At 41.7% G+C, this 19,106-nt stretch overlaps 1 protein-coding gene and 1 pseudogene across 8 annotated transcripts in view; both read right to left on the reverse strand.

Moving 5' to 3' along the window:
* Nucleotides 1–19,106, reverse strand: part of LOC101014941 (electrogenic sodium bicarbonate cotransporter 4) — a 129,691-nt gene that overhangs the window by 61,360 nt on the left and 49,225 nt on the right. For all 7 annotated transcript variants that reach the window (XM_031655287.1, XM_031655286.1, XM_031655288.1 and 4 more), the window contains one exon: nucleotides 9,790–9,981. In XM_031655287.1, coding sequence (XP_031511147.1) covers nucleotides 9,790–9,981 — 192 coding nt within the window. The remainder of the gene's footprint in view (nucleotides 1–9,789; nucleotides 9,982–19,106) is intronic.
* LOC101015879 lies at nucleotides 12,194–13,662 on the reverse strand (annotated as a pseudogene). Its single transcript, XR_162296.5, has one exon. The product of XR_162296.5 is annotated as a keratin, type I cytoskeletal 18 pseudogene (transcript).

Here is a 19,106-nt window from a genome sequence, read left to right on the forward strand (position 1 = left end):
GATAGATACAGGCTTCCTTGAGGTAATTTTAATGTGCCTTCCTTCCCCAGCCCCAGGGTCGGGGAGAGCATAAAAGATCTAGAATGATCTTTATCCTTTCTCCTTTTTCTTCCTCCTTTCCTCTTTTCTCACTTCTCCCCACTTCACCACTCCCTTCAAGATCCAAATTAAGTAGACAAAGGTGAGGAAGCCACCCCCATTCTAAAGTTTCAAACCCTAAAAGAAAGCCAATTGTCAGCCAGGCACCATGGCTCATGTCTATAATCCTAGCACTTTGGGAGGCCAAGGCGGGCGGCTCACTTGAGTCACTTGAGGTCAGGAGTTTGAAACCAGCCTGGCCAACATGGGGAAACCCATCTCTACTAAAAAAAAAAAAAAAAAAAAAATTAGCCAGGTGTGGTGGCACACGCCTGTAATCCCAGCTACTCGGGAGGCTGAGGCAGGAGAATTGCTTGAACCCAGAGTGGAGGTTTCAGTGAGCCGAGATTGTGCCACTGCATGCCAGTTTGGGTGACAGAGCAAGACTTTGTCTCAAAAAAAAAAAAAAGAAGAAGAAAAAAAAAGAAAGCCAATTGTCTTTGCTCCTATGTTTGAAACGTAGCCTGCCTCAGGAACTCTTTAGTGCAAGAGATGTTTTAGAGATAAACTTATTTTCTATCCTAACCCTTGCTCCTTCTTTAACAGAAAAGAAAGACAGCATGAAACATGTCTTTGGTCCTAAGGCTTTGGAACCTTGTGAGGTTCCAGTGTCTTAATAGAGAGCCTTTCTCTCCTTTACTTCTCATCTTGGGGTAATTTTGATCTTCTGGTGACCCCAGTGTTGCTCAATGCCTGGCAAATAGATGAAGGCTTGAATATTTTTCACACTCCTCCCATCAGAAGGATCTCATAAGCTTCTCAGTACCAATGAGGGCAGCCAAACCAAACAAATGCCCACTTGTAGAGGAAAAAGATTTTGGCATGGTGCTCTTAAATTGGGTTAATGTGTATAAAGTGAACCAACTATATGTTAAGTGCCTACCATGCACCATGCACCATGTGAGGTATCTAATATCTATTTATCTCTCATTTAACAACTCATAGCAATTTGGCATGAACAACCATGTAGTTTGGCTAGGACCAACCTGGTTTCAGCACTGAAAGTCCTACCTCCCTTATCCTGGGACATGTCTCAGTCCTGGGCAGATTGAGACAACTGGCCACCCTGCAACAATCTTCCACTCTCCAGATGAGAATACTGAGACTCCAGGGTCTACACACCCCGGCTGGGTTTGACCAACCTTGTTTCTCTTAAATCTTGGCTCCAGTTCTTATTAGCAGCCTAGAAAAGTGGAAGTGCAACCACATTTCTAAAGCTGCTTCTAATCCTCTTTCTCCTAATGGCCTCTCAAGAGGTTTTCACAGCCAGAAAACACATTTTTTTCCCCCAGGGTAGAAATCCTGGCTCCTACTGACTTTCACCACAGTTTGATGATTCTATTCATCATACGAGTTCTGCTTGAGTCAAAATTGATTGGCTACTAAGTATTGACTTCCTAAATTATTAATATATTCACACTGGGGGGAAGGTGTGATAAGGAGGAAGAGAGAAAATAAATAAACCAACTGCTATGGCCTATTATTTCCTACCTATCTATTCCTTTCAACATAAAGCAATTTGGGTACTTGAAAGGACATCATTATCAGCCTGGGTCCAATATGGTGACTGACCAATGACATCTTACAAAGGAAAGTAATGTAGTGAAAGGGCAAGCACAGTCTTTGGAGTCAATAGATCTGTTTTTATTTCCCACCTTCACTGATTAACATCTACATTATGCTACATCTCTTTGAACCTTAGTTTCTCAATATGAAGATGGGGATAATAATATCTCTCTTTTACTGGTGGTGTGAGGATTGAGAAGATGTAATTTCTGATTTCAAATTATATTACAAAGCTATAGTAATCTAAACAGTATGGTACTGGCATAAAGACAGGCACATGGACCAAGGGAATATAATAGAAAGCACAGAAACAAATGCACACACACATGGTCAACTAATATCTGACAAGGGTGGTAAGAATACCCAAAGTGAAAAGACTAGTCTCTTCAATAAATGGTGTTGAAAAGACTGGATATCCACATGCAGAAGAATAAAATTGGACTCCATCTTATACCACTGACAAAAAACTAACTTGAAATGGATTAAAGGCTTAAATGTAAGACCTCAAAACATAAAAGTGCTAAAGGAAAACAGGAGAAAAGTTATTTTACACTGGTCTTGGCAGTGATTTTTTTTTTTTTTTGATATGGCACCAAAAGCATAGGTAACAAAAGCAAAAATAAACTAATGTAACAACACCATATGAAAAGGCTTCTGCATGGCAAAGGAAACAATCAACAAAATGAAAAGGCAACCCATAGAATGGGAGAAAAGATCTGCAAGCTATGTATCTGATAAGGGCTTAATACGCAAAATATATAAGGAACTCATACAACTCAATAGCAAAAAACCCAAATAATCCTATTTTTAAATGGGCAAAGGAAGCCAGGTACAGGAGCATGTGCCTGTTGTTCCAGTGCCTCAGGAGGCTGAGGCAAGAGGATAGCTTGATCCCAGGAGTTCAAGTCCAGCCTGGGCAACACAGTGAGACCCTTAAAAAAAGGCCAAGGATCTGAATAGATGTTTTTCTAAAGAAGACGTATGATATGGTTTGGCTGCGTCACCACCCAAATCTTATCTTGAATTGTAGCTCCCATAATATCTATGTGTCATGGGAGGCTCGCACCTGTAATCCCAGCACTTTGGGAGGCTGAGGCAGGCAGATCACCTGAGGTCGGGAGTTCGAGACCAGCCTGACCAACATGGAGAAACCCCATCTCTACTAAAAATACAAAAATTAGCTGGACGTGGTGGCACCCGCATGTAATCCCAGCTATTTGGGAGGCTGAGGCAGGAGAATTGCTTGAACCCGGGTGGCAGAGGTTGCAGGGAGCCGAGATTGCACCATTGCACTCCATCCTGGGCAATAAGAGCAAAACTCCATCTCAATAAATAAATAAATACAGAGAGCCAAATCATGAATGAACTTCCATTCACAAGTGCTTCAAAGAGAATAAAATACCTAGGAATCCAACTTACAAGGGATGTAAAGGACCTCTTCAAGGAGAACTACAAACCACTGCTCAGTGAAATAAAAGAGGACACAAACAAATGGAAGAACATACCATGCTCATGGATAGGAAGAATCAATATCTTGAAAATGGCCATACTGCCCAAGGTAATTTATAGATTCAATGCCATCCCCATCAAGCTACCAATGAGTTTCTTCACAGAATTGGAAAAAACTGCTTTAAAGTTCATATGGAACCAAAAAAGAGCCCGCATCTCCAAGACAATCCTAAGTCAAAAGAACAAAGCTGGAGGCATCACGCTACCTGACTTCAAACTATACTACAAGGCTACAGTAACCAAAACAGCATGGTACTGGTACCAAAACAGAGATATAGACCAATGGAACAGAACAGAGTCCTCAGAAATAATACCACACATCTACAGCCATCTGATCTTTGACAAACCTGAGAGAAACAAGAAATGGGGAAAGGATTCCCTATTTAATAAATGGTGCTGGGAAAATTGGCTAGCCATAAGTAGAAAGCTGAAACTGGATCCTTTCCTTACTCCTTATACGAAAATTAATTCAAGATGGATTAGAGACTTAAATGTTAGACCTAATACCATAAAAATCCTAGAGGAAAACCTAGGTAGTACCATTCAGGACATAGGCATGGGCAAAGACTTCATGTCTAAAACACCAAAAGCAATGGCAGCAAAAGCCAAAATTGACAAATGGGATCTCATTAAACTAAAGAGCTTCTGCACAGCAAAAGAAACTACCATCAGAGTGAACAGGCAACCTACAGAATGGGAGAAAATTTTTGCAATCTACTCATCTGACAAAGGGCTAATATCCAGAACCTACAAAGAACTCAAACAAATTTACAAGAAAAAAACAAACAACCCCATCAAAAAGTGGGCAAAGGATATGAACAGACATTTCTCAAAAGAAGACATTCATACAGCCAACAGACACATGAAAAAATGCTCATCATCACTGGCCATCAGAGAAATGCAAATCAAAACCACAATGAGATACCATCTCACACCAGTTAGAATGGCAATCATTAAAAAGTCAGGAAACAACAGGTGCTGGAGAGGATGTGGAGAAATAGGAACGCTTTTACACTGTTGGTGGGATTGTAAACTAGTTCAACCATTATGGAAAACAGTATGGCAATTCCTCAAGGATCTAGAACTAGATGTACCATATGACCCAGCCATCCCATTACTGGGTATATACCCAAAGGATTATAAATTATGCTGCTATAAAGACACATGCACACGTATGTTTATTGCAGCACTATTCACAATAGCAAAGACTTGGAATCAACCCAAATGTCCATCAGTGACAGATTGGATTAAGAAAATGTGGCACATATACACCATGGAATACTATGCAGCCATAAAAAAGGATGAGTTTGTGTCCTTTGTAGGGACATGGATGCAGCTGGAAACCATCATTCTTAGCAAACTATCACAAGAACTGAAAACCAAACACCGCATGTTCTCACTCATAGGTGGGAACTGAACAATGAGATCACTTGGACTCAGGAAGGGGAACATTACACACCGGGGCCTATCATGGGGAGGGGGGAGGGGGGAGGGATTGCATTGGGAGTTATACCTGATGTAAATGACGAGTTGATGGGTGCAGCACAGCAACATGGCACAAGTATACATATGTAACAAACCTGCACGTTATGCACATGTACCCTACAACTTAAAGTATAATAATAATAAATAAATTTTTAAAAAAAGTCTTTAATCAAAAAATAAATAAATAAATAAATAAATAAAATTAAAAAATTAAAAAAAAAATAAAAATAAAAAAAAAATAAATAAATAAATTTCATGAGACCTGACAGTTTTATAAAGGGCAGTTCCCCTGCACATGCTCTCTTGTCTGCCACCATGTAAAACATGCCTTTGCTCCTCCTTCACCTTCTGCCATGACTGTGAACCTTCCCCAACCATGTGGAACTGTGAGTCCAGTAAGCCTCTTTTTCTTTATAAACTACTCAACCTCGGGTATGTCTTTGTTAGCAGCATGAGAACGGACTAATACACCATAGAAATGGCCAATAGGTACATGAAAAAGTGCTCACCATCACTAATCATCAGGGAAATGCAAATTAAAACCAAAACCATAGTGAGATATCACCTCATAACTGTTAGAATGGCTACAAAAAGACAAAAGGTAACTAGTATTGGCGAGGATGTGGAGAAAAGGGAACACTTGTGCACTGTTGGTGGGAATGTAAATTGGTACAGCCATTATGGAAAATAATCTGGAAGTTCCTCAAAACATAAAAAGTAGAACTAGCATATGATCCAACAATCCCATCTCTGGGTGTACATCCAAAGGAGGCCAAATCAGTATCTTAAAAAGATATCCACATGCCCATGTTCACTGCAGCATTATTCACAATAGCCAAAACAGAAATAACCTGCATGTCTACTGACAGAAGAAGGGATAAAAAAAATGTGGCATATATAAATATATACAACAGAATATTATTCAGCCATAAAAAAGTAGGAAATTCTGCCATTTGTTTCAACATGGAAGAACCTGGAGGGCGTGATGCTAAGTGAAATAAGCCAGAACTATTGCATGTTCTCACTTATATATGGAATCTGAAAAAGCTGAACTCATAGAAACAGAGGGCAGAACAATGTTTACCAGGGGTTGGATGTGGAAGATGGGGAGATGTTGGTCAAAGATGAAAATTTTCCAGGGATCTAATGTACTGCATGGTGACTATCATTAACAATACTGTATTGCATACTTGAAATTTGCTTAAAGAGATCTTAAGTGTTCTTACCATACACACGCACAAAGGTAACTATGAGTGGTGATGAAGGTGTTAACCAATTTGATTGTAGCAATCATATCACAATGTGATAAACATATCACAATTCACATATCACATATCACAATGTGATATGTTTATCAAATCATGTTTTATACCTTAAACATATATAATTTTGTCAATTATATCTCAATAAAGCTAGAAAAGAGAAATGTATGAATTTCCTTTTCTTTAATCCTCCCAGCTGCCTTTTCTAGCTAATTTTTACTTATCATTTAAGACTCATGACAGGTGTCACCTGCTCCAGGAAGCCCGTGCTGCCCCCTCTGCCACCACTCACCACCTGGGCCTATGTGCTCCTGTTTGTCCTCCTATAGTTTCCTGTGCAGACTTCCATCAGCATACCTCCCACCAATTTATGCTTATCTGTTTGTGGGTCTACCATCTCCAGGTGCAAGATGTCTTCTCCAAGGGGCTCTGACATGATCCAGAGGGCAACTTTGAAGCAAGGGGCTGCTTTCCATGTAGGGCATGGAGCCAGTACAAGAAGGACAAGGATGCCTGGGCTGGCCTCTTTCCTGACCCTGACCTGCTGTGGGAATGAGGACCAGCAGTTAGTTGGGCCTCAACTGGAGTGAGAGCAGGGACTTCACAGGGTTCTGTAAGTTAAATGTGGTTCACGGAACCATCAAATTTCTTTAGGATAGTGTATCTTTTAACCAGGTACTCTGGAACTTAATAGAAAAGTACAGACACCCAAGCCCCATTCACATCTAACATGTCAGGCAGCTGGATTGTGTATTTCAAAACTGTCCTGGAGGTTAGGAACCTTGCAGTATATATCAAAGGCACCCTCATGGGTCTCTGAGAAAGGAATAAAAGTGAGCTACCCGGCCTTTGTTTCAACTTTATAGTTATGATTATTAATATTATACATTTAAAAAATGATATTGAACTATCATTCTCAGGGGGCTTTCACAGGTACCAAGCCCCTTCACATACACTGTCTTATTGGATCTTTGCCATTATTCTGTAAGGAAGGAACTGAAGGGGTCTCTGCTCAATCCTCCATCTGCATAGTGTGCCTGACCCTCAGGCCCAGACACATCTAGCCACCCTGCCTGGCCCAGGCCCCTCATACTCTGCAGGATGCCCCTGTCCTCTGAAGTGGGAGTTCCTGCTGGGCTATGCAGCCAGACCAGCTGGGCCCCCTGTCTAGGTGTCTGGATGGATTTATAGAACAGACAGGGCACTCAGAGAGGAAAAACATATGTGTTCAGGTGTCCTACAGCAAAGAGAAGTGGGATTCAGACAATTATCCAGATGAGGCAGGTAAAACGATTCTGGCGCCGTTTCATTTTCCCTTCCATAGGGCATTGACACTATCCCTGAGATGTGGCAAGAGCAAGGTTTATATCTGTATCACACATACAGTGCCCATTTTGCTTAGAACTGAAAGCGGGTTGAGACTTCCACTCCATGAAGAAGTGAAAGCGGGTTGAGACTTCCACTCCATGAAGAATGGCAGAAACCAACTCAATGCCCATGGGCTGCAGAAAAATCACTGTGGTTGGTGACCTTGTTATCAGGCTTTGTGGCTTCCTCAAACTGGAGTGTCTGGAACTGGGGTCTGGAATGTATTCTCAGGGGTAGAAACGTTTCACTTGAACTTTTAAATTTTGCTTCCATTTTGATGATAATCTTAAAAAATTCCTTCTATTAGATGGAATAGCAAAACTTGGCTTACAATTCATAATTGGAAGATATTTTTATGGAATAAAACCGTAATTAGTTAGATTATTTCTCAAATTGGAATATGTGGCTTCCTGGGGCCCTACAAATATAAAAATGCATTTTCGTGGGTTCACAGGACTTTATTTTCCCTTTAAAAGGGGTCTTCACTTTAGTCCAGCTTATGAGACATGGCCTAAAATTCCCTGTCCTCCCAGGCTCTCCCATTCTCCCTTTCCTACTCCACAGCCCTATTGGGAACAAGCCAGTAACACATACACATAGTATAGGAAGAGCAGGCGGTGAAGGAAATGCACCAATATATTTGGTACAAATACGAAAAAGGGGCTGGACGTGGTGGCTCATGCCTGTAATCCCAGCACTTTGGGAGGTTGAAGCAGGTAGATCACTTGAGGTCAGGAGTTTGAGACCAGCCTGGCCAACATGGTGAAACTCTGTCTCTACTAAAAATACAAAAATTAGCTGGGTATGGTGGTGGGTGCCTGTAATCCCAGCTACTCGCGAGGCTGAGGCACGAGAATCACTTGAACCCAGGAGGCAGAGGTTGCAGTGAGCCGAGATCGCGCCACTGAACTCCAGCCTGGGCAACAGAATGAGACTGTGTCTCAAAAAATATATATATGCCAAAGGGTTCTACATTCTTTTTTCTTTGGTTTGCAGTTAAAATCAGTGTCCACTTAACTGAACGAGAAACCACCAAAGCAATGTCAAATCCACCATCTACAACTACTTCTGTGATGTTCCATGTCACCTCTTCTAGAGTCTTTGAGCAGAGGGCATCAAATCTAAACTGCTTTCTTCTTCTCTGGCTCAGGAGGGACCCAGCAGACTCTACTTTCCAAGGACGACCTCAATCCTGAATATAGGAGAGGCGGTGGGGTGACAGGGGAATATCTCAGAGACCATGTCAATATGTGTGAGGCATCCAGAACCAACATGGGGGCAAGAGGTCTTCCCAGCAGGCTTGCTTTCCTCTTGGTCTCTGATGTTCCCACTCCTGAGCAAGACTCTGTGTGTGTGCGTGTGTGTGTGCGTGCGCATGCGTGCATGTGCACGTGTTTTGTATGTGTGTTGTGTGTGTGTGTGTGTTGTATTTTAACTACAGCCCATCTCTTACACTGCACTTCTCCAAAGGATTTACCATTACCCCATCTCCTACAAAGGCACATTTACTCTGGAAAAGCCACAGGCCCTGGTCGACCTAATGCCAATGAGCGGGGTTGCAGAGGGCTCTGCGGGGTTGGGGGTAGCTCTCATGGCCTGTGAGAGCAGGTGCATCAGGTCTCCTGCCAGGATACTAAGATGCAGTCACTGCCTCTGACACTCCTTGGAAGGTAAAATAAACCAACTTTTCCATGCTTAAGACAGTGAGCTATATATACAGTAGAAACCAAACTAATACTATTTATTAGGCAGGTTTGGGATATGCTGAGAGTGAAATCACGTCCCCAGAAACATCAGTAAAGTCTAGAAAATAAAATGTCATATTTGTGCTCTAAGAATTCCAGTTATTTTTACTCCTCTTAAGATTGATAATTTTCTTTCCACAGGAAAGAGCAAAAAAGACTGATTTTTAATTAGCCCAGTGCTGTTTTCTGAAGGAGTAGAGGCAGTCCTGGGGTCTTTGTTGTCCTGGGAGAAAGCTTCCTAGGTGTCTTGCAAGCTATAATGCAGGGTGACTAGACAATTCTGTACCAGGCCTTTCAGTTCCAGTGAGGAGAGAGGGTGGAGCTAATGTAACAAGAACTTCAGTTTACTGAACACAATGCCTTGTACAAAACAAGCATGTCCATTATTGGTTCTTAAAGCAACGACCGTATGGTCCTTGGAATTTGGAAATGAGGGAAATAATTCTGAGAATTAAACCATGAAATCAACACAGAATGGATCACAGTGGAGGTCTCAAAGTCCCTAGAGAAAGACAGAGGGCTTCAGTCTGACCAAAAGGGTCAATGAGCAGGAAGGCTGGCCAAAAATGGAAGCAGAGCAGAGGGGGCCTGAGAAGCTAGGCTGAGCCATGTGGAGCATTACCCACATTCTCCAGAAAATCCCCCCTGCCCTGCTGGGTCCCATCTGGACACACCAGCACGATGGCTCCCCAGAATGCACTGCTCAAGGAACTCACGAGTCCTGCTGATAAGATCCACGCTGCTGTCCCGGCTGCTTGTCCCACTCCCTGGGCCAGTCAGTTCCTGCTGTGGCTGGTCTGGCCGCAGGCCCCAGTGGACTTTTTGCAGGCCCGAAAGATGTCCCTTCTGGTCAGTTTTTCTTTGAGGGTACGTGGGTACTGGAAGCCCAATGTGGATAGGAGGGCATTCTGTGGGCACAGCACAAAAGACAGGAGAGGCAGGGTTACTGAAAATTGGCATTTTCCCATAATATCCATCAGTTATGAAGAGATTGGGCTGCAGAAGCAAAACGGAAGACACGGAATGCCAGGATGGGGTCATTGCCCTGAGGCTTGGGTTTGACAGAGCTCCAGTAATGAACCAAATCAACAGTTGCTGGAGGGAATACCCTCAGTGCTATAATTAGAATTCTGTTAGAATGAGCAGAACTCCCAATTCCCCGTTCTTGCTTGTCCGGAACAGTGATTACTGGATATGACTTATGACACGTGGTTCAGGGGAAAGTCCCTTAGTGGGTCACAGATGTAGTTCAAAATGCCAAGTGCTCTCTTTGATTGTTAGGGGAAAGTCATATGCATTTCTACTGAGGGCCATTTTTACTAACAATCAAGGACTACAGAGACTACTTATCAGAAAAGTGAGTTATTGAGAGTTTCACAAAGCTGGCTTTGTAAACTAAAATTTCTAAGAACTAAAGTTACCAAGAGCCCTAATTCAGAATCCCACTAGTAAGCCTGATTACTATTGAAAACCAGGGTAGTGGGCAAAGCACACAGAGGCAGCTGGAATTCCCTCACCTCTCAGATAGGATATTGCTACCAGTTTAACATCAGTGTTGTCTTAAGTCAACAATTTTTAAAATAATTAATAGATTTTTAGAACAGTTTTAGATTTACAGAATTATTGAGCAGACAGTACACAGAGTTCAATGTACCTACCTCCACCCTAACCCCACCTCCACCCCTACAGTTTTCCCTATTATTAACATCTTGCATTAGTGTGGTGCATTTGTTATAATTAATGAGCCAATACCGATACATTATTATTAACTATATAGTTTACATTAAAGTTTACTCTTCTATTGTCTAGATACTTCTATGGGTTTTGACAAATGCATAAGGACAACCATCTACAATTATATATCATATAGAATAGCTTCACTACTCTAAATATCCTTTGTTTCGCCTCTTCATCCCACCCCTTCCTCTCTCCAACCCGCCCCCCCACTTTTTTTTTTGAGACGGAGTCTTGCCCTGTCGCCCAGGCTGGAATGCAACGGTGTGATCTCGGCTCACTGCAACCTCCCCCTCCCAGGTTCAAGCGATTCTCCTGCCTCAGCCTCCCAAGTAGCTGGGATTACAGGCGTGCACCACCATGCCTGGCTAATTTTTTGTATCTTTAGTAGAAACAGGGTTTCGTCATGTTAGCTAGGCTGGTCTTGAACTCCTGACCTCATAATCCACCCACCTTGGCCTCCCAAAGTGCTGGGATTATAGGCGTGAGCCACCATGTCTGGCTCCAACCCCCTTTTTACTTACTATCTCTACAATTTTGCCTTTTCCAAAATATCATAGAGTTGGAATTGACAGAGCGGGAGCATCGCCATCTTGTTGGATAAGCACTGCCATTCTAAAGTTCACCTTGATCAAAAACCATGTAAATCCAAAGGGCATCAGCCTAATGGCTAAGCTAAGCATGACCATAAACCACAAATAACATCTCCAACTAGAAACATTCCAAACCCCTCCCTGACCAGAGACATGCCAGCCCTGAGATAACCTCCCCTCCGGCCAGAGAGATGTCAGCCCCAGGATAACTGCCTCTCCCATCAGAGACAGTCCAACCCCACCATAAACTTCTCCCCCCCAGAGAAACATTCCAAGCTTGTGGTAAGTTCTCTCACTCTAAAATAAATAGTCTTAGTCTGTAAGAGAGAGTGCTTCTGACCCAAATCGGCCAGAAGCCCCTCTCAGGTTTATTCTCCAAAATAAACCTGTCTTTGACTGTCAAGCCACTTTCCATGTTTCTTTCCTTTCTTTAACTCTTACAGGAATCATATATTATGAAGCCTTTTCATATTGGCTCTTTCAATTAGCAATATACATTTAAGCTTCCTCCATGTGTTTTCAAGGTTTGATAGCTCATTTCTTTTTTTTTTTTTTTTTTTTGAGACGGAGTCTCGCTCTGTCACCCAGGCTGGAGTGCAGTGGCCGGATCTCAGCTCACTGCAACCTCCGCCTCCTGGGTTCACGCCATTCTCCTGCCTCAGCCTCCCGAGTAGCTGGGACTACAGGCGCCTGCGACCTCGCCCGGCTAAGTTTTTGTATTTTTAGTAGAGACGAGGTTTCACTGTGTTAGCCAGGATGGTCTCGATCTCCTGACCTCGTGATCCACCCGTCTCGGCCTCCCAAAGTGCTGGGATTACAGGCTTGAGCCACCGCGCCCGGCCTTTGATAGCTCATTTCTTTTGTTGTTTTTTTTTAACCTCTGAACTTTTTATTGGCCTCTTGCTCCCCAAAGGGTACCCTGCTTCTGCTGGCTTAATGTCTCAGAACTTTGGTGTCATTGTTCTCAGACACCACTTTGCCACCTACTATCTGGTGGGTAGTGGTCTTCTGGATGATTTGCATGGAGTTGCCGCTGTCCAGGGCATCACCAAGACTGAAGTCCTCACCATCTTCCAGCAGGCAGTGGTAGGTGGTGATCTCAGCCTCCAGCTTGAGCTTGATATTCAGCAGGGCCTTGTACTCCTGGGCCTGGGGCTGTCCCTCTGCCCAGGTCTGTGCCAGCTCTGACTCCAGGTGCAGCATGAGCCCATTGAGCTGCTCCATCTGGGCCTCCACCTCCCTCAGGGTGTTCTCCAAGATGGCCTTCAGATTTCTCATGGAGTCCAGGTCAATCTCCAAGGACTGGACTGTACATCTCAGCTTCATGAGCATCATCTCAGCAGCTCCAACCTTGGCAGACTATATGGTGACCACTGTGGTGCCCTTCTCCATCTGCTGAGACCAGTACTTGTCTAGCTCCTCTCAGCTCTTCCGAGCCAGCTCATTATATTGGGCCCAGATGTCTGCCATGATCTTGGCGAAGTCCTGAGATTGGGGGGCATCTACCTCCATGGTCAACCCAGAGCTGGAAATCTGGGCTTGTAGGCCTTTTACTTCCTCTTCATGGTTCTTCTTCATGAAGAGCAGCTCCTCCTTGAGAGCCTCGATCTCTGTCTCCAGCTGCAGCCAAGTGACATTGGTGTCATCAATGACCTTGTGGAGCCCACTGATGTCACTCTCCACAGACTGGTGCATGGCAAGCTCTGTCTCATACTTGATTCTGAAGTCATCAGCAGCAAGATGGGCCCTGTCGATCTGCACAACTATGTGGGCATTGTCCAAAGTATTTGTGAAGATCTGAGCCCTTATGTCCTCAGTGGTCTTGAAGTAATGGCTCCAGTCTCTGACCTGGGGTCCCTTCTTCTCCAGGTGCTCCCGGATTTTGCTCTCCAGCTTCCTGTTCTCAGTCTCCAGGCTCCTCACTCTGTCCAGGTAGGAGGCCAGGTGGTCATTCAGGCTTTGCATGATCTCCTTCTCATTCAGGATGCCTCCCATTCCTGCCAGACTCCCAGCCATCCCCATGGTCAGGCCTCCAGACTCCATATCGCCCTGGAAGTTGGTGCAGCAGGACACAAAGATCTGGGAACCAGAGCCCCCAGCGCCTACATAGATGCTGGCCGCACTGCTGACCAGCCAGGCACCATAGCTTGGTGGCTGGACAGAGCCCAGGGACTGGTAGTTGGAGAAGGTGGAACAAGTGGTGAACCTCATGCTGGCCAGGGAGGAAAGTGAGAGGAAAGGACTCAGGCTTTGCCAATGACCTCATTTCTTTTTATCTCTGAACAATACTTCACTGATGAATGTACTGTAGTTTGTTCATTCATTCTCCTATTGAAGGACATCTTGGTGGCCTCCAGTTTTGGTGATAATGAATAGAGTAGCTACAAACATTCATATGTAGGCTTCTATGTGAACATAATTTTCAATTTAATTGGGTAAATACCTAGGAACATGATTACTGGTTCAGATGACAGGACTATGTTCAGTTTTGTAAGAAACTGCCATATCGTCTTCCAAAGTGGTTATACCATTTGCATTCCCACCAGCAATGGAAGAGCATTTCCTATTGCTTTGCATCCTCACCAGCATTTGGTATTGTCAGTTTTTTAAAAAATAGCCATTCTAATAGGTGTTAGTGGATCTCATTGTTTTAATTTTCAATTCCTGAATGACATATGACATTTAGAATCTGTATATTTGCCATCTGTATATCTTATTTGCCATCTGTATATCTTCTTTGATGAGGTGTTTGCTCATATCATTTGTCCATTTTAAAATTGGGTTGTTTGTTTCCTTATTGTTGAGTTTTAAAAGTTCTTTTGGTATTTTCAGATGCAAGTCTTTTATCAGATATATACATTTTGCAAATATTTTCTCCTAGTCTGTGGGTTTTCTTTCCATTCTCTTAAATGTCTTTCATAGAGCACAAGTTTTTAATTTTAGTAGAGTCCAGCTTATCATTTTTTTCTTTCATCAGTTATGCTTTTAGGGTTGTATCTAAAAACTCATCACCAGACCTAAGGTCACCTAGATTTTCTCATATGTTATCTTCTAGAAGTTTTATAGTTTTGCATTATACATTTAGGTTTAAGATCCACTTTAAGATGATTTTTTGAAAGGTGTAAGGACTATGTCTGAATTTTTTTTTTTTTTTTTGAGACAGAGTCTTACTCTGTCATCCAGACTGGAGTGCAGTGGCATGATCATGGCTTACTGCAGCTTTGACCTCCTGTGCTCAAGTAATCCTCCCACCTCAGCCTCCAGAATAGCTGAGATCACAAGCATGCATCACCACACCCAGCTATTTTTAAAAAAATTTTTAGTAGTCTCAAAATCTCTACATTGCCCAGGCTAGTCTTGAACTCCTGGGCTCAAACAATCCTCTCGCCTTGGCCTCCCAAAGTGCTGGGATTACTGGTATGAGCCATTGCACCCGGCCTGGATTCTTTTTTTTTTTTTTAGCATATGAATGTCCAGTCATTCCATCACCATTTGCTAAAAATATTATTCTTCTTCCATTAAATTGCCTTTGTGTCTTTGTCAAAGATCAGCTGATTATATTTGTGTGGGTCCATTTTTGGGCTATTTATTCTGTTCCACTGATCAATTTGTCTGCTCTTTTGACAATATCACACTTGATTGTAGTAGCTTTACAGTAAGTCTTGAAGTTGAGTAGTGTCAGTCATTCAACTTTGTACTTCTTCAGTGTTATGTTGGATATTCTGGGTCTTTTGCCTTACCATATACACTTTAGAATCAATATGTCGGCATCCAAAAAAAATAACTTGCTAAGATTTTTACTGGGATTATATTGCATCTATAGATCAAGTTGGGGAGGACTGACAACATTGTTGAATTTTCCTATGCATGAACATGAAATATTTTTTCATTTACTTAGATCTTTGATTTCCTTCATTACCTTTATAGTTTTTCTCATGTAGATCCTGTATACATTTTGTTAGATTTATGTCTAAAATTTTTGGTGCTAGTGTATCATGTCTTAAATTTCAAATTCCAATGGCTGGTATATAGAAAAGCAACTGTACCCTAAGACTACATCCTGAGACCTTGTTATAGTCACTTATTAGTTACAGGAGTTGTTTGGTAAATTCTTTGGAATTTTCTGCATAGACAGTTATATCATCTGTGAACAAAGATAGTTTTATTTCTTCCTTCCCAAACTATATACATTTATTTCCTTTTCTTGTCTTATTGCATTAGCTAGAATTTCCAGTATGATATTGAAAAGGGCTGGTGAAAGGGGATCTCTTTGCTTTGTTCCTGATCTCAGTAGGAAAGTTTTGAGTTTCTCATCATTAAGTATGATGTTAGCTATAGTTTTTTTGTAGATTTTTTAAAAATCAAGTTGAGGAAATTTCCCTCTCTTCCTAGTTTACTGCAAGTTTTTACTATGAATAGGTGTTAGATTTTGTCAAATGCTTTTTCTGCATCGATTGACATTATTGTGTGATTTTTCTTCTTTGGCCTATTGATATGATGAATTGTCTTAATTGACTTTTGAATACTGAACCAGCCTTAAATACCTGGGATAAATCCTTTTGGGTCATGGTGTATAATTATTTTTATACATTGTTGAATTTGATCTGCCAGCATTTTGTGGAGGATTTTTGCATATATATTCATAAAGGATATTGATCTGTAGTTTTTCTTTCTTGTCATGTCTTTATCTGGTTTTGTACTGGGATAATGCTGACCTCATGGGATTAGTGAGAAAGTATTCCTTCTGCTTCTATTTTCTGGAAGAGATTGTAGACAATTGATATCCTTTCTTCCTTAAATGTTTGGCAGAATTTGCTAGTGAAATCATCAAGGTCTGTTGCTCTTTTTTTTTTTTTTTTTGTAAAGTTGTTAATTATTATCTATTACCTCTCTGATAGTAATAGACCTGTTCAAATTATTTATTTCTCCTGTGTGAGTTTTAGTAGTTTGTGTCTTTCAATAAATTAGTCCATTTCACCTAAGTCATCAAATTTGTAGGCACAGAGTTGTTCATAATATTCCTTTATTATCCTTTTAATGTCCATGGAATCAATAATGATCACCTTTCATTTCTGATATTAATGTATGTCTTCTCCCTTTTTTCCTTGGTTAGCCTGGCTAGAGATTCATCCATTTTATTAATCTTTTTAAGAGATAGCCTCAGTTTCATTGATTTTTCTCTATTGTTTCCTATTTCTAATTTCACTGATTTCTGCTCTATTTGGTATTATCCCTTTTTTCTTCTTGCTTTAGGATTATTTTGCAATTCCTTCTCTTGTTTCCTAAAATGGGAGCTTAGGTTGTTGCTTTTAGATCTTTCTTCTTTTCTAATATATGCATTTAATGTTATTCATCTTCCTCTAAGCACTGCTTTTGCTGCATCCCACAAATTTTGATAAGTTAAACTTTCATTTTCGTTTAGTCAAAAATATTTTCAAAATTTTCTTAAGACTTCTTCTTTGACTACTCATATATTATTTAGAAGTATATAGTTTAATCTCTAAATCTGTTGGGATTTTCCAGTAATCTTTCTGTTATTGATTTTTAGTTTAATTCCAATGTGGTGTTACAGCATACTCTGCATGACTTCTGTTCCTTTAAATTTGTTCAGGTGTGTTTTATGTCCCAGAATGTGGTCTGTCTTGGTGGATATTCCACATGAGCTTGAGAAGAATGTGTATTCTGCTGTTGTTGGCCGAAGCATTACACAAATGTCAATTAAATCCAGGTGATTAACATGCTGTTCCTCTCAACTGTATCATTACTGATTTTCCGCCTGCACGATCTGTTAATTACTGGTAGATGGGTGTTGAAGTCTACAACTATAATAGCTGATTTGTCTGTTCTTCTTCAGTTTTGTCATTTTTTTGCCTCATGTATTTTGATGCTCTGCTGTTAGGTGTATACATGTTAAGGACTATTATGTTTTCCTGAAGAACTGACCCTTTTATCATGATGCAATGCCCTCCCTTATCCCTGTTAAAGAGATGTTCTTTGCTCTGAATTCTTCTTTGTCTGAAATTAAGATACCTATTCGTGCTTTCTTTTGATTAGTATTATCATGGAATATCTTTCTCCCTCTCTTTACTTCTAATTCATCTGTATCTATCTATCTATCTATCTATCTATCTATCTATCTATCTATGTATATATATGTGTGTGTGTGCATATATATGTGTGTGTGTGTGTATTTGCATTTTTTTTGAGATGGAGTCTTGCTCTGTGCAGCTTCCACCTGCAGGATTCAAGTGATTTCCTGCCTCAGCCTTCCGAGTAGCTGGGATTACAGGTGTGTGCCACCATGCCCGGCTAATTTATGTATTTTTAGTAGAGACAGGGTTTTACCATGTTGGCCAGGTTGGTCTCGAACTCCTAACCTCAAGTGGTCTTCCCACCTCAGCCTCCCAAAGTACTGGGATTACAGGTGTGAACCATCGCACCTGGCCTGTGTCTTTATATTTAATGTAGGTTTCTTGTCACATAGTTGGGTCTTGTTTTTTGAGCCTTTCTAACATCCTCTGTCTTTTAATTGATATGTTTAGACCATTCATATTTAAAGTAATCATTGACCAGGCGCAGTGGCTCACACCTGTAATCTCAGCACTTTGGGAGGCCGAGGTGAATGGATCACTTGAGGCCAGGAGTTCAAGACCAGCTTGGCCAACATGGCGAAACCCCATCTCTACTAAAAACATAAAAAATAAACCAGCGTAGTGGTGTGAACCTGCAGTCCCAGCTACTTGGGAGGCTGAGGCACGAGAATTGCTTGAACCCGGAAGGCAGAGGTTGCAGTGAGCTGAGATGCACCATTGCACTCCAGCCTGAGCGACAGAGCAAGACTTCGTCTCTAAATAAATAAATAAAGTGATTATTGATATCAGTGAATTAATATCTACCATGTTTACAACTATTTTGTATTTGTGGCACTTGTCCTTTTTTTTTTTTTTTTTTTTTTGAGACGGAGTCTTGCTCTGTCGCCCAGGCTGGAGTGCAGTGGCCGGATCTCAGCTCACTGCAAGCTCCGCCTCCCGGGTTTACGCCATTCTCCTGCCTCAGCCTCCTGAGTAGCTGGGATGACAGGTGCCCGCCACCTCGCCCGGCTAGTTTTTTGTATTTTTTAGTAGAGACGGGGTTTCACCGTGTTAGCCAGGATGGTCTCAATCTCCTGACCTCGTGATCTGCCTGTCTTGGCCTCCCAAAGTGCTGGGATTACAGGCTTGAGCCACCGCGCCTGGCCAACACTTGTCCTTTTTTTTTTTTTTTAAGAAAGAGGGTCTTGCTATGTTGCCCAGGCTGGCCTCAAACTCTTAGCCTCAAGCAATTCTCCTGCCTCTGTCTCCTGGGTAGCTGGGACTACAGGCACATGCCACTATGCCCAGCTCCTCCTGTGGTTTTAATTGAGCACTTTATATGATTCTGTTTTCTCTCATCTCTGAGTGTATCAATTATACCCCTTAAAAAATTATAGTGGTTGCCCTAGACTTTGCAATATACAGTTAGAATTAATCTATGTCCACTTTCAAATAACACTATACTGTTTCTCAACTGAACTATGGAGAAGCATGTCTAAGCCTTTTAGAGAGATGTTGAATATGCTTTAGAGAGACGTTGTATGAGTCTACTCTGGTTGGTGCATTCCTAGGTACTGGGGTCAGGTTACTTGGATGTCAGTGTCCAAATCTGTATATAGTCCCAGCTCACCCCAC

Source organism: Papio anubis, chromosome 14 (genome assembly GCF_008728515.1).
Source record: "Papio anubis isolate 15944 chromosome 14, Panubis1.0, whole genome shotgun sequence".
Lineage (NCBI taxonomy): Eukaryota > Metazoa > Chordata > Mammalia > Primates > Cercopithecidae > Papio > Papio anubis.